The sequence below is a fragment of the Jaculus jaculus genome, chromosome 3 (assembly GCF_020740685.1).
Source record: "Jaculus jaculus isolate mJacJac1 chromosome 3, mJacJac1.mat.Y.cur, whole genome shotgun sequence".
NCBI classification, from domain to species: Eukaryota; Metazoa; Chordata; class Mammalia; order Rodentia; family Dipodidae; genus Jaculus; species Jaculus jaculus.
The window spans coordinates 126,397,949-126,413,175 of NC_059104.1; the positions used below are offsets into that span (position 1 = coordinate 126,397,949).

Here is a 15,227-nt window from a genome sequence, read left to right on the forward strand (position 1 = left end):
GTGAAATCTTTTTTTCACCCCAGATAAGGGCACCAGTGACTGACCAAAGTAATAATCCAGCAAAGTCCAGCCTGGTGAACTAAAGAGTTCATTAGACTTACAGGTCATAGGTGAGGGGCTATTTACAGAAGTGTGAGTGACCCCCAAACAGTGGCATCACCCCAACGTCCCACACCATGGTGGATGATGACCTTATGGAAACTGCACTATGGCATCCATGTTCAGGTAACCATCTACTCCTTATATACTCCAGCATCTCACAAGATCACTGGCTGGCAGCTAGGGAAGCAGGGGTATAAGGTAATAATAGAATCCTAGATGATGGTCTTGTGATCCCCCTTGTTCCACACTAGTTAGTATCACTAACTCCATTACTATAGACCTGGCTATCCCCTGTTGTTCTGCTTAATTAGTTGCCATGGTTACTGGACCAAAGTTATCTCACTTCAAAATTGATGATGGGCCGATTATGTTATGCTCAGAGGAATGCTACAACCCACGGTCACATGAGTCAGTCCCCATGCCTCTAGGAGAGGGAAAGGGACAGCAGGCCTATGCAACCCACCTCAGAAGGCCTGTTGACGCCCTCACACCTCACCTTTCCTCAGAAAACAGGCGGTTTTTATCTGTTGCAGTTCAGCATGGCTGCGCAGGTGACACTGGAGGACGCCCTGTCCAACGTGGACCTCCTAGAGGAGCTCCCGCTCCCTGACCAGCAGCCCTGCATCGAGCCCCCGCCGTCCTCGCTGCTCTACCAGGTGGGTGCCCAAGCACGTGCGCGACAGGCGGCTGGTGCCTCTGGCTTCAATGTGATGGTTTTTCTCTTCCTTTCAGCCAAATTTCAACACTAACTTTGAAGACAGAAATGCATTTGTCACTGGCATTGCAAGATACATTGAACAAGCTACCGTCCATTCTAGCATGGTAATTCTGTCCTGTGTCTGTTTCTTTCTGCTGAGTGGCAAACACACTGTGTATCATCTTGATCATTGATGTAGTGAGAAAAAAGAGAAGAAAATGAATGAAATGCCTTTTGATTTTAAGACAGTCTTTGCTTTTCTTATGGCTGGCTAGAGACCATCTTGTCCAATGTGCCCAGGGTGCCTCTGCTTGTCTTGTTCATTCTCCCTATGTGCTTGCACTTACCTATGCCAGGTGTGTACACTCAACTTGGATTTTCTAAATGGATTCCAGTGTTGTAAGTATGTACTTAATTGATTTTCTGTCATAAAAATATGCTAGAGAAAGTTAATTTAATGGGTACATTGCCCGTCTTTTGAGTGTCCACAGTGAACCATTTTGCAACATTTATTTTGTTTCCCCTTTTGTGTAATAAGAATGCTGTGATGAACATCTTTCTAAATATTGTCGGATTGGTAGAAGTGAAATTATAAAACAAACACTGGTATATTTTAAAGCATCTAAAAATGGTTGCAGATTTCAGTTAAAGAACGTAGGTTTTTTTTTCTTTTTTTTAAATCATATTTACCAAAGGCAATGATATAGAATAATAAAGAATGGAACACCAAAGCAATTTCTAGAGGTAATGACAGACCTCTTTCCACGGATGCTGACCGTGTGGGAAGCTTTCTATCTTTTCCTCTCTCACACCGTGGGCTGGCAGCCCTCGCTGTGGTCCTCCCTGTGAACCAGGAGGTGGTTCAGTGTGACCTGGGAAATAAACCCTGTGTGCTCTCACATCTAGTGAATATGGTATCTTCTCTGAGCTTGGTGCCCTTGGCTTTAGGTTGGTGTTGCCTGCTCGTATTTAGGACTGAGTGTGGCCGAAGTGTGGCACCTGTGGTGGTTGGCTGGCCGGAGTTGGTGGCTCTGCTCAGAGGTGTCCACATTGTTATTCATACTCCTCTTCAGCCTGCAGAAGCTGTGTGGTTGTCTGGGGTGGTGGTTGTGGCTCTCCCACAGGATTGCCAGCTCTTAGCAGATGACTTGTCAGGCTAAAACCCTCCCCCGCAAAGGGACAGAAATCAGGAGAGTTTGTGGCACTGCCTGGGTATCAGCAGCTGGCATCTCTTTGCTGTGTTTGCCCCCACTTGCATGCACCTTACCCTGTGGATTTTGCAGAATGAGATGCTAGAGGAAGGCCAAGAGTATGCTGTCATGCTGTACACCTGGAGGAGCTGCTCCCGCGCCATCCCGCAGGTATTTTAGGCTGCTACTCCAGCCCAGCCCTGAAGCCACACCTTCCTGCCTCCTGCTGTCCCCTACCCAGACTAACTGGAAAGACCTGTGTCTGCAGATAACTAGATAGAAACCACCTTATCTCATGCTTGTTTCTTTATTCCCAGGTGAAGTGTAATGAGCAGCCTAATAGAGTGGAAATTTACGAGAAAACTGTGGAAGTCCTTGAGCCTGAAGTCACAAAATTGATGAGTTTTATGTACTTCCAGGTAAAACAACAAGATCATTGGAGGGAGTTAATGCTGAGAAAAGGGACAGCTCATATGAAGCCACCAGTTAAGACAAAAGGAACTAAAGCTTTGCTAGTCCATAGTTACCCACCGCAGAGCGAATGCCTCTTGTGTTTCACTTCTGTTTTCTATTTGAGAGTGAATTCATATTTTCTGCATAGCAGTTTGCTTTCCATCAGTTCCAAGTACAGCTCAGATCTAGTTTTTCAGGTTTGAGTGGTTTTGATTTTCTTTTTCCTCTTAGCCTTACTGTACTATCATGATAATTCCTGTTCTGGCCTTGGCCTCTTTGACTAAGCAGAATGTCCTTTGGGATCATCTAAAAGAGTTTATACTTTTAATAAAGGGAGAATATTGAACTGATTAGGAAATAGATTTTTGTTTTATCTTAAAAGTTACCAAAATGAAAAATTTCCTACCTTTTCACCTCAGAAAGTCACAATATCTGTATTATAGATGTTTTATTGGGGCAGCTTGTGCAGTACTTTTGCTGGAATAATCAGCAAAATATTTTACTTCAGAGACATAGATGATAAAGTGCAAAATAAACAGTGGGGCTGGAGGGATGGCTTAGCAGTTAAGGCATTTGCCTGCAAAGCCAAAGGACCCAGGTTTGATTCTCCAGGTCCCACATTAGCCAGATGCACAAGGGGGCGCACATGTCTGGAGTTAATTTGCTGTAGCTGGAGGCCCTGGTGTGCCCATCCATTCTCTCCCTTTCTCTTTGTCTCTCCCTCCCCCTCTCTTTCCCTGTCAAATAAATAAATAAATAAAAATAATGGTTGTTACAGAGTAAAGACATGGAAATTGCTTTATAGATAGGAGTCTGTAAGATGAAGGTGGTCCTGGAGCCTCAGTGTCTACAGTGTGTGTTGGTTTGGGGTAGGGGGTGGAGTTTATCAGTGAGTAACACTGAATGAGGAACTGTACTTGAGCCCAGGATATGGATTTGACAAGCCTCTGACCAGGTCTCTTCTATCTTTCCCTTCTTGTGCTCAGAGAAATGCCATTGAGCGTTTCTGTGGGGAAGTGAGACGCTTGTGCCATGCTGAGAGGAGAAAGGACTTCGTGTCGGAAGCCTACCTGATCACATTGGGCAAATTCATCAACATGTTCGCAGTGCTGGATGAGCTGAAGAACATGAAGTGTAGTGTGAAGAATGACCACTCTGCATACAAGAGGTGAGCGCCTACCCAACACAGTGTGGGCCACCCAGAGAGGGCCCATCACAGCCTGGAAGGTGGCCAGTGCATACCTCCTGTGTGCTAAAGTCATAATTCCTGGAACCAAATACATGCTGTCAGGAATAAGGTGCAAAAGCATCTGGCAGATTGGGTAGTTTTATACAGCTGTGCTCTGCCACTCCCAGCATAGCTCTTGCTGTTGTTTTTTTTTTTTTTTTTAAGTAAGTATGTGCTTGATGCAGTTGAAGATACATTTGGCCAAGGTGCTAAATTGTTTTTTGTCCCCTTCTTTATATATTTATTTGAGAGAAAAAAAAAGGGAGGTAGATAGAAAGAGAGAGAGAATGGGCCAACCAGGGCCTCAGCCATTGCAAACGAACGCCAGATGCATGTGCTACTTTCTGCATCTGGCTTTACAGTACTGGGGAATAGAACTGGGGTCCTTAGGCTTTGCAGGCAAGTGCCGTAATCATTGAGCCATCTCTCCAGCCCCTTTCTTTAACTTTTATTCATATATGCCATGTACCCTGGTCATCTGGTCATGAACCCTCCCTCAACTCTCCTTTGTTCCCCTTCCCCTAGTTCTCCTCCTCAGAACCATATCTTTGCAACTAGTTCCTCTTCTATTGATGTCATCACCTCATCATTTCTTTGCTTTGTGTTTTGTGCCCTCCTGTTATACAGATCTCATGCAGGCCATGACAGCCACTGTGAGGTCATGAATACAATTGCCTCTTAGTATCTGGAAAACAGTACTCTAAGGCATGAGGTGCTAGTTTCTGATTCTTTGCTGAGCAAGGAATGTTAGCTCTCATATTGAAGTGGAAGCAATTTTACTTTGCATCAGAATGTGCTGTACTCATGTTGTATCTAGGGCCACGGAACTTTTGCTGTGTCTTATTTTATCTTATATATTTGAGAGAAAGATAAAGAAGCAGAGGGGGGCGGAGAGAATGGGTGTGCTAAGCTCTGTAGCCACTACAAATGAACTCTGGACACATGCACCACCTTGTGCATCTGGCTAATGTGGGTACTGAGGAATTAAAGCGGGGTCCTTAGGCTTTGTAGGCAAGCACCTCAACCACTAAACCTCTCTCCAGTCCTGCTATGTCTTTATAATAAGACCAACTTGGGACAAGGACTAGACCAAGGCTTGAGGAGGAAGTTACAGTGGGAGTTAAGCTTGATTACCTAGAAATTAATGCAGTGTTCTACTTAACACCCTAAATCAGTTTGCATGTACATCTAGAACTTCCAAACTAGGAAAAGATCTCTGGAGTTGACCTGTTAACCCCTACTGGTAGCAGAGTCTGATGTTGTCCCTGTTTGAAAACATAATTTGTGACTTGTCCCTGGAGAGGAGAGAGAAGGGACTCTGGGAAGGTAACTCCTGCTCCCTGTGATCATAAGCAGCTTCTTTATTTTGTCAGGAAAATAGGGAAGCTAGAAAATGTTTGTAATTTTCCATGTTTAAAAGTTCTTCCCCTCCACAACCTCAACAGCAATACCTTATTCCAAAGTCCAGTCTATAAGCAATTTAAAGAGGAAGCTGTGGAGATAGGGCCAGGTGCCCTCACAGCAGTTCCCATTTTTCACACTTGAGTATCAAGGGGTATGCCTGGGGCATCATTATGGCTCCTTCAGTTGTCTCTTCTTTTATTATTTTTTTTTTATATTTAATTTACTTACTTATTTGAGAGAGAAAGGCAGATAGAGGAAAAGAGAGAATGGGCCTTTAGCCACTGTAAATGAACTCCAGACGCATGTGCCCCTTTGTGCATCTGGCTTATGGGGGTCCTGGGGAATCGAACCAGGATCCTTAGACTTCACAGGCAAACACCTTAACCACTAAGCCATTTAGCCAGCCCTCTTCTTTTTATTTTACTATTTTTTTACTGTTGTTTTTGTTGTTGTTGTTTGTTTGTTTGTTTTCTGTTTTTTAAAGCAGGCTGACCTGATCTGGAATACATTCTGTAGCCCAGGCCAACCTCAAATTTATATCGATTCTTCTTTTGTAGCCTGGCAAATGCGGGGATAACAGACGTGAACCACTGTGCTGGTTCCAGCTATCTCTTCTTGTGCAGTTTGGAAACCTCATGGATTCACCTTTCCAAGCAATAACTTCCCCCCTCTCTTACTTTTCACACACACATACAGACATCACTTTTTAAAAATATTTTACTTTTATTTGGGCTGGAGAGATGACTTAGTGGTTAAGTGCTTGCCTGTGAAGCCTAAGGACCCCGGTTCAATACTCAATTCCCCAGGACCCATGTTAGCCAGATGCACAAGGGGGCGCACGCGTCTGGAGTTTGTTTGCAGTGGCTGGAGGCCCTGGCGTGCCCATTCTCTCTCTGCCCTTTTTCCTCTCTGTCTGTCGCTCTCAAATAAACAAAAATAAACAAAATTTTTAAAATGTTTTAAAAATATTTTACTTTTATTTATTTATTTGAGAGAGAGGAGAATAGAGGGCTAGAACAACAAGGCCTGTAGCCAATACCAATGAACACTGGACACATGTCTGTCACCTTGTGCATCTGGCTTATGTGGGTTCTGGAAAGTTGAACCTGAGTCCTTAGGCTTTGCAGGCAAGTACCTTAACTGCTAAGCCATCTCTCCAGCCCCCCTTTTTTTTTTCATCCACGTGATAGCTGTCATTATGACATTTTCTAAGTGTAAAATGCCAAGATTACCCGCTTGATTGTGAGTCTCCAGGGGAATCAAAAACTGTCCTTAATTGTTTCTTTAGTTACCACTCTTCCTACCCCAGCAACTACTCAACTAAAGTGAGCATAATTGAAAAAGCCAAAGGTAGCTGGGTGTGGTGGCGCACGCCTTTAATCTCAGTACTCAGGAGGCAGTGTAGGAGGATCACCGTGAGTTCAAGGCCACCCTGAGACAGCATAGTGAATTACATGTCAGCCTGGGCTAGAGTGCAACCCTACGTTGAAACCCCTTCCCCCAAAAAAGCAAAGAGTATTACTGTATCAGTTGTTATTAGATATTATTTTATATTCATGGCATATACCACTTTGTCCATTTGGCTTTACCTCAGTACTGAAGAATCGAACCCAGGCCATCAGGCTTTGCAGGCAAATGCCTTTAACCACTTTAACCATCTCTCCAGCCCCATATTTTAATTTTTTAAAACCCATAGAAGCTGTGTGTCGTCATACACACCTGCTATCCCAGCTCTTGGGCAGCTGAGGCAGGAGGGTCTGGCCATAATTGGTTTACTTAGGAAGAAACACATTGTTGTTTCTTTGAAAATTTCAGCTTGGAGCTGGGCGTGGTAGAGCACGCCTTTAATCTCAGTACTCAGGAAGCAGAGGTCAGAGTATCACCATTGAATTCCAGGTCAGGCTGAGCTAGAGTGAGACCTTACCTAACAACAACAAAAAACCCAGAAAATTTTAGCTTGTTCATCAGGAAGAAACAAAGGAATGTGTATGTATGTTATCTTCCACTAAGGAAACTTCTCTTTAATTAAATCCCCAAGGTTCTAGGTTGCAGAGACCTATCCTCTGGGAAGTTCCTACTACACTTGGAAGGCAACCCTAGACATGTGACTCCTCACTGCTTTCTCCACATAGTTGTGCTAGACCCCTCAGACTGCAGGGTTTTGGATCTCACTGGAGAAGTCCTTTTGTATGCATCCAATTTTGTGGAGCTGCATGTAGGTAGCAGAGCTAAACTTGTCTGGGAAGTTTGAGTACCAGTTAGCCTCTGAAACAGCATGACCAGAGAGAGGTTGGCAGTTGTTGGGAGCCCAGAGGGTTCTGGCAAAGAGCCTCAATAATGCTGGTCCACATGTACTGCAGGGCCTCTGGGAATCAGACTTTACACTGGCCCTTTTCTGACACTGGGGACTGGGAGCTCCTTGCTCCGTGGATGACGTGGCATCTACCAGTGTTTAGGAGAGACTAGTATACAGTTAGCTCTTGAGGAAGTCCATTGGCTATGGACAGCAGAGTACTACAGCTGTCTGGACCTATGTAAGACACAGGCAACCCCTAAAAATCAGGGCCAGCGATACTCCAAGAGGGTAAAATCATAATCAGTTTTCCAATACACATTTCTATAGACAATTGCAGATAGGGAGAGGGAGTTTGATTTCTCCAAGCTTTTTTTCTTCTTATAATTACTATGTTGATACATTTGGGATTAACTCTTTGGTTCTTTCTAGGGCTGCTCAGTTTTTACGTAAGATGGCAGATCCACAGTCCATCCAGGAATCACAGAATCTGTCCATGTTCCTGGCCAACCACAACAAGATCACACAAGTAAGGCTGTGTACTCAGGGTGCCCTTGATGGCTGTGTTGCCCAGAGACTGAGAGCAGGCAGCCACACATATACATCTCTGTGTTTCAGTCTCTGCAGCAGCAGCTCGAGGTAATTTCTGGCTATGAAGAGCTCCTGGCAGACATCGTGAATCTGTGTGTGGATTACTATGAGAACAGAATGTACTTGACGCCCAGTGAAAAACACATGCTTCTCAAAGTACGTGTGTGTGTGTGTGTGCGTGCGTGCTGGGGTGCTTTGGGGGACTAGGGGGGCATTTCGAGGAGGAAGCACAGTTGTACAAAAAGGCTGAAGTGAGTCTAGAATCCTTTGCCCACCTTTTCTTATTCTTGTGCTGTTGGTATGTGACTGCACACAGCCTGTTCCCTTTGCTCTGCACACAGTAGCCCCAGGAGACCATCTTCCAGGTGTCCTGCTGCCCCAGCCTTTGGCCACCTATCTGCCAGGAGAGCACTGTGCAGTGGTAGACACGGTTAGTAGCACTGGTACTGTCCATGGGGTGCTCTCTTGACAGCAAAGGTAGCCTGGGCTGGATAATGCAGGAGCCTTGGCCATGGTCTCCATGGAGCATTGGAAATGGGCATGGGACAGAGGCAAGTTAAAATTGGTTAGTTTGGAGTTGGAGAGGTAGATTAGCTGTCAAGGCACTTGCCTACAAAGCCTAAGGACCCACAATTCCCCAGTACCCATGTAAGCCAGATGCACAAGGTGGCACATGCATCTGGAGTTTGTTTGTAGTGGCTGGAGGCCTTGGCATGCCCATTCTCTCTATATATCTGCCTCTTCACCTTTCTCTCTCAAATAAATAAAATATAAAAAATCATTTTTAAATTGGTAGTTTATGTGTACTGAAAGTAACATAGTTACATGTGCCTATATATTGGATATAAAAAATACAGTTCTTGAATAGCCCAGTTGCTCAAGCAAGTTAGGTTCGTTGATTTGCCTGTTTGTATTTAGGCAAGTAGCCTGAAACCAAACTGGTTACAAACCATTGTAACTTGATTTCATTGAGAGAAGAAAAAAAAAAGCATCAAAGCACCAAACACCCATAAAAAATATATCACTGTAGGAGCTGTCTGGGGATAGAGGGTATTAAATCACAACAAAGCCTTAAATACAATTTAGAGGTGGATAGGGGAGGGAAAAAAAATACATTTGAACAACATACACAGCTGCCACACTTTCCTTGTGAGCTGGATACTGTCTGTTGACTTGTGACGTTGAGTCATTAAATGCTCTAAACTATTTGTGCATTTGCCTGTACGTGGTAATAATACTTCAGAGACAGTGCTTTTTATGAACCTAGCACCCGAATTTAGCAGGCGTGAAGTTAATCCTCAAAGAATAGAACTGATGACAGCATTGAGAGTCTTTTTGAAATTCTCAAATGTAATTACACATATCAACTATGGTTCCAAGCTCAGCTCAGCCTGCACTGGCACTGGAGTGTGGGTCATGGGAAGAAGCTAGTCGTCCAAAAAATGTCCATCTGAAGGGTAGCCCTTAATTTCCTAGCAGCTTTTCATTTTGTTTTTCAAGGTAAGGTCTCACTTTAGCCCAGTCTGACCTGGAATTTACTATGTAGTCTGTAGTCTCAGGGTGGTCTTAAACTCAAGGCAGTCCTTCTACCTCTGCTTTCCAAGTGCTGGGAATAAAGGTGTGCGCCACCACGCCCAGCCCTAGCAGCTTTGAAAAGAAAAGTGACTTGTTATTCCAAGCAAGTGCCTTTAACCACTGAGCCATCTTCTATCCCTGACATGTTATTTCAGTGTCACCAGTGATGGCTGTGCAAGTCCGTATTGTGAATTCACAGGTCTCATTGCTATGTTGTACTATTTTGTGGTTTTTCAGGTCATGGGATTTGGTCTGTATTTGATGGATGGGAGTGTCAGTAACATCTATAAACTAGATGCCAAGAAAAGAATAAATTTATCCAAAATAGATAAATATTTCAAGGTAAGTTATTATATATATATGTATATGTACATAAACACATATATAACACATTAATACATGTACACAGACCTAAATATATACACTCATGTATGTATGTGTATACATACACACATACCTGCATGCATACATATATAAAAAGATATATGTTTGGTCTTTTTGTGGGGAGACGGGGTTTCAAGGCAGGGTCTCACTCTAGTCCAGGCTGACCTGGAATTCACTGTAATCTCAGGGTAGCCTCGAACTCACAGCAATCCTCCTATCTCTGCCTCCCGAGTGCTGGCATTAAAGGCATGTGCCACCACACCCAGCAAAAGACATATTTTTGTCACACGTTTTTGTTTAGCTCCAGCACTGAAAAAAAAAATTTTTTTTTTCAGTGCTGGTGGGGGGGTAGATGGCTCAGCCATTAAAGGTACTTGCTTATAAGACCTGCTGGCCCAGGTTCAGTTCCTCAACCACGTATGTAAAGCTGGACTCAAAAAATAGTGCAAACATCTGGCATTCATTTGCAGCAGCAAGAGATTCTGACATACACACACATACACACACACACACGTGTGAGCAAGTAACTAAGTAAAATTTTTAAAAATGGTTTTTCTGGCATATGCAGTTTGAATTTTTGCCAAGTGAGCACTTGTGTGATTGTGATGCGTATCGGGAAACAGTGAGGCAAGAAGATGTGTTGGGGGCAAAGGTGGCTGCTGTCTCTTCCCTGCGACCTTACATTGTTTTTGCCTGGTTGAATGTGGTATAAATGGAATTACAGTATTTGTATTCTGGTATTGAGCTGCCTATGCCCAACCTTCTTTTATTGCTATCTTTAGTTAATCATTCTTAGATTTCCGTTCCCTCCCTTCTGTAGCTCCTTCCTTCCCTCCTCCCTTTCTCCTCTGCCAGAACCATTTGAATATAGTTATAACTATCTGCAAAATTCAGGAAAAAAAGGTTTATGCATATCTGATTTCTGGTTAATACCTGCAGACATAACCTACAGTGATCTCAGGGTCTGAGCAACTGACTCTGATCTCTTTCCTACTGAATTTACTAATAGTAAGTTACAGATGAATTAGTGTTCTTTGCCTCTCTTCTTTTACTCTCCTTGTCAGAGACATTTTATCATCAAGTGCCAGGGAAGCTCATCTCCAGCCAAAGGTAATCAGTCTTTCTAGACCATTACTTCACAGCAGAAGCCCTGCAGAGGTACAGTTTAGGGTGCAAACAATAGCAGGAGGTCACTGTGTTGAAGTGTAACACAGATTATAAACCACAGGTGTACCATTCATATATAAGATACACAGAGAGTGTTGTAAACTACATATTGGCTCTTTATGAACATGACTGTTTTGTTTAATTCTATTCACAGCTTCCATAATTATAGACCATGAGAGTCCCCTCCACTTCTCCCCTCACAAATCCACCTGTTATCATATTCCCTCCTCTTTTATTTTGTCTTTTATTTTGATGTCATCATCTTTTCCTCCTATTATATATTATGTATTATATTGTATAGGTAGTGCCAGGTACCATTTAACTTTTTTTATTGTTGTCAGGTTTTTTTTTAATTTTTTCTTTATTTTTATTTGTTTATGAGCAACAGAGAAAGAGAGAGAGAGAGGCAGATAGAGAACAGGCGAGCCAGGGCCTCCAGCCACTGCAAAAGAATTCCAGACACATGCCTCCCCTTGTGCATCTGGCTTACATGGGTCCTGCAGTATCAAGCCTTGAACCGAGGTCCTTAGGCTTCATAGGCAAGTGCTTAACCACAAAGCCACCTCTCCAGGCCTTTTTATTTAAATGAGAGAGAGAGAATGGAAGTGCCAGGGCTGCTAGTCACTGCAAGCAAACTCCAGATGCATGCACCACTATGTGCATCTGGCTTACATAGGTTCTGGGGAATTGAACTTGGGTCCTTAGGTTTTGCAGGCAAGTGCCTTAACCACTAAGCCATCTCTCCAGTCCCTATTGTACTTTTATATTTATATATTTTTATAGTTAAGTATATGTTAGGTGATGAGCATATCTCCCATATACTTATTCTCCCTTTTCTCACTATGAACGTATTTTAAATAAAGTAGTGCATCTGGACAGTCAGTTGCAAATCCAAACAGCCCTGAATAGTTTTTCAGACCCAGCTACCAGTTAGTCATGAAATGTGACTGAGCTTGAGACCTTGTTCATTCCTAAAATTTTGCCAAGATTGACTAAATACTGAGTCACCTCTGCTTATGAAGTCCATACTACCTTCCCTCTCCCCTCACCACTGAGCTTTGATTTTTAGTGTTAGTGGATTCTGATTACACATGGTTAGAATATGTTTGATCAATCAAGAAAAGTAATCTAAAACTATGTATGATAGGATTTTTTTTGCATATGTATGTGCATTTTCACATGGGGGGGTCGTCACTCCTTAGCAATGCCACTTACCTTTTTGTTTGAGAGAGTCTCTAATAGGCCAGAAGCTTACCTGTTAGGCAAGACTGTCTGGCTGGGCAGCCCCGGGAATCAGTCAGATTTCACCTCCCCAGCACTGGGATTACAAGTGTGCAACACCACACCTGCCATTTTTTGTTTAAATATTTTATTTGTTTTATTTAAGAGAGAAGCAGATAGAGAGAATGGGCACACCAGGGCCTCTAGCTACTGCAAACAAACTCCAGACACATGTGTCCCATGTGCATCTGGCTTACATGGATACTGGGGAATTGAACCCAGGTCCTTAGGCTTCACAGACAAGTGCCTTAACTGCTATGCCATCTCTCTAGCCCCAGAACTGGCATTTTTAAGTGGGTTCTGGAGATCCAACTCAGGTTCTTATACTTACAAGTCAAGCATTTTACCATTAAGTAGATTAATTTGTCCATTTCAGGTGCTCTTGGTAGGCCCCTGTGAAGCCCTCATGCTTGCTTGCCTTTTTTTTTTTTTTTTTTTTTTTTTTTTTGGTTTTTCAAGGTTGGGTCTCACTCTGGTCCTGGCTGATCTGGAATTAACTATGTAGTCTCAGGGTGGCCTCAAACTCAGGGCAATCCTCCTACCTCTGCCTCCTGAGTGCTGGGATTAAAGGCGTGTGCCTCCATGCCCGGCTTCCATCTAACTCTTATTTATTTATATATTTATTTTTATTTGAGAGCAACAGCCAGAGAGAGAGAAGGAGAGAGAGAGAGAATGGGCGCTTCATGGCCTCTAGCCACTACAAACAAACTCCAGATGCGTGCGCCCCCTCGTGCATCTGGCTAATGTGGGTCCTGGGGAATCAAGCATTGAACTGGGATCCTTAGGCGTCACAGGCAAGCGCTTAACCACTAAGCCATTTCTCCAGCCCCATCGAACTTTTTTTAAAATTATTTTTGGGCTGGAGAGATGGTTTAGCTGTTAAGCGCTTGCCTGTGACACCTAAGGACCCAAGTTCGATTCTCCAGGACCCATGTTAGCCAGATGCCCAAAGGGTCGCACGCATCTGGAGTTTGTCTACAGTGGCTGGAGGCCCTGGTGCACCCATTTTCTATCTATCTGCCTCTTTCTCTATCTGTCGCTCTCAAATAAATAAAAACAAAAATTATTTTTTAGCGACAGAGAGAGGGAGAGAGTAAGTGAGTGAGTGAGGATGGGCACACCAATGTCTCTGACCACTGCAAACAAACTCCAGATGCATGTACCACCATCTGGCTCTGGCTTACGTGGGACCTGGAGAATAGAACCTGGGTCCTTAGCAGTTAAGGCGCATGCCTGTGAAGCCTAAGCTATCTCTCCAGCTCAATCCTATCTAACTCTTAGCCAGTGACTAGTTAAAACTGCAATGTCTTGCCCCCCCCACCCAAAAAAAAACACCCACAAAAGAGGTTTTATGGGACTTCATAAAACCTGGAATTGCCAAGAAGATTTCTGGTCTTTATAGTCCATGCTGTTTGGTCCTTATAACCTAAGCAACAGACCCAAGCTTGATGCTTCAGATCTCTTGGGTGGAATGAGAAGCTGAGGACTGGCTGAGATTACATTTGTACCCATGGGACTGAGCTTGACCCTGGTTCAGGAAGCTGGTGATGCCAAGGAGTCAAATAAGATCCACAGTACATGTTCCCAGGTAACTTGCAGCTTGAGTTCAGGTCACAGGTAGGCTCTGTATGCAGGAGGAAGAGGTAGACAAGGGGCCTGACAGTAGGGAGAAGGAAGCTGGGTTCAGACAGACACAGTGGAACTCAGTTCCCATGCTCGAGATGTCTTTTTGGCAGGTCTCATTTTTGTGTTTCCTTCTGTTGCTGCTAGTGGTGGTAACACTGAGTTCTTTAGTGACTGTTGCAGTTAGGATCATATTGCTGGTAGAAATCACCTAACCAAGAGCAGCTGTGGGGGGGAAAAAAGGAAAAGAGAGGTTTATTTTGGCTTACAGGCTTGACGGGGATGCTCCACGATGGCAGGGAAAATGATGACACCCCCTGGCCCACATAGGTGGGCAACAGGAGAGTGTGCCAAACACTGGCATGGGGAAACTGGCTATAACACCCATAAGCCCGCCCCCAACAACACACTGCCTCCAGGAGGAGTTAATTCCCAAATCTCCATTAGCTGGGGAGCTAGCATCCAGAACACCTAAGTTTATGGGGGACACCTGACTCAAACCTCCACAGGCCTAAACTGTGCCTGCAGCTGGACTGGCAGGTTGTGTTTCAGTGACATTTCCTCCTCCATGAAGATATCTAGGCATCAGACCTTAGTAGACAGTCTTCTTGCAAACGTAGCTGTGCCTAAGTGAATGTGGTCCTCTACCCTTGCTGTTCCCAGAAGATGGCCAAGTAGCCCATTGAGGGTACAGCAAGTCCATATCTGAAGTGGTCAGACTGAGCCTATTGACTATATAAGGAGGTTGCATAAAATAAAACGTCATGGTTATTTGTAAATGCAAAATAGATCCAAAATTATTCTTCTGACTTCCCAATAGCCAGCTGTCAATGCAGATGTGGTGACTGAGGTCTGTTCATGCTCTGCCCACTGAGCTAGCTGGGCAGCTGATTTTTATTTTACTGACTGGAAGTTGACTTGAAGCTGACTTGGTTTCATTCTTAGATTGATTTTCAGTTCTTGGGTTTTCACTGGTATAGTATTCCATTCTATGAATCTACTGTAGCATAGGTAACTTTCCTAGTATTGATAGGCAGTGAGTTGTGTCTGGGTTTTGGCTGGTGCAAGCACTGATGCTCTCTCTAATATTGTGCTTTCCTATTGGGTTCATCATTAGAAGAGCGTGCTGGTCCTGGAGTAAATCCATGTTCAGTGACAATGGTTACAGCCTAACTGATTCCCAGTGGCAAATGAGTCAACCTTCTGATACCCCATATCCTCCCAAGTATAAAGAGGCAG

General features: G+C 43.8%; 1 protein-coding gene across 2 annotated transcripts in view; it reads left to right on the forward strand.

Annotated features, from left to right (window-relative positions):
- The window catches only part of Cyfip1 (cytoplasmic FMR1 interacting protein 1), an 84,745-nt gene that overhangs the window by 24,319 nt on the left and 45,199 nt on the right, over positions 1-15,227 (forward strand). For both annotated transcript variants that reach the window (XM_004661941.2, XM_004661940.3), the window contains exons 2-9: positions 636-758; positions 835-924; positions 2,083-2,160; positions 2,307-2,408; positions 3,429-3,610; positions 7,800-7,896; positions 7,986-8,114; positions 9,771-9,875. In XM_004661941.2, coding sequence (XP_004661998.1) covers positions 642-758; positions 835-924; positions 2,083-2,160; positions 2,307-2,408; positions 3,429-3,610; positions 7,800-7,896; positions 7,986-8,114; positions 9,771-9,875 — 900 coding nt within the window. In that variant the 5' untranslated portion in view covers positions 636-641. The remainder of the gene's footprint in view (positions 1-635; positions 759-834; positions 925-2,082; positions 2,161-2,306; positions 2,409-3,428; positions 3,611-7,799; positions 7,897-7,985; positions 8,115-9,770; positions 9,876-15,227) is intronic.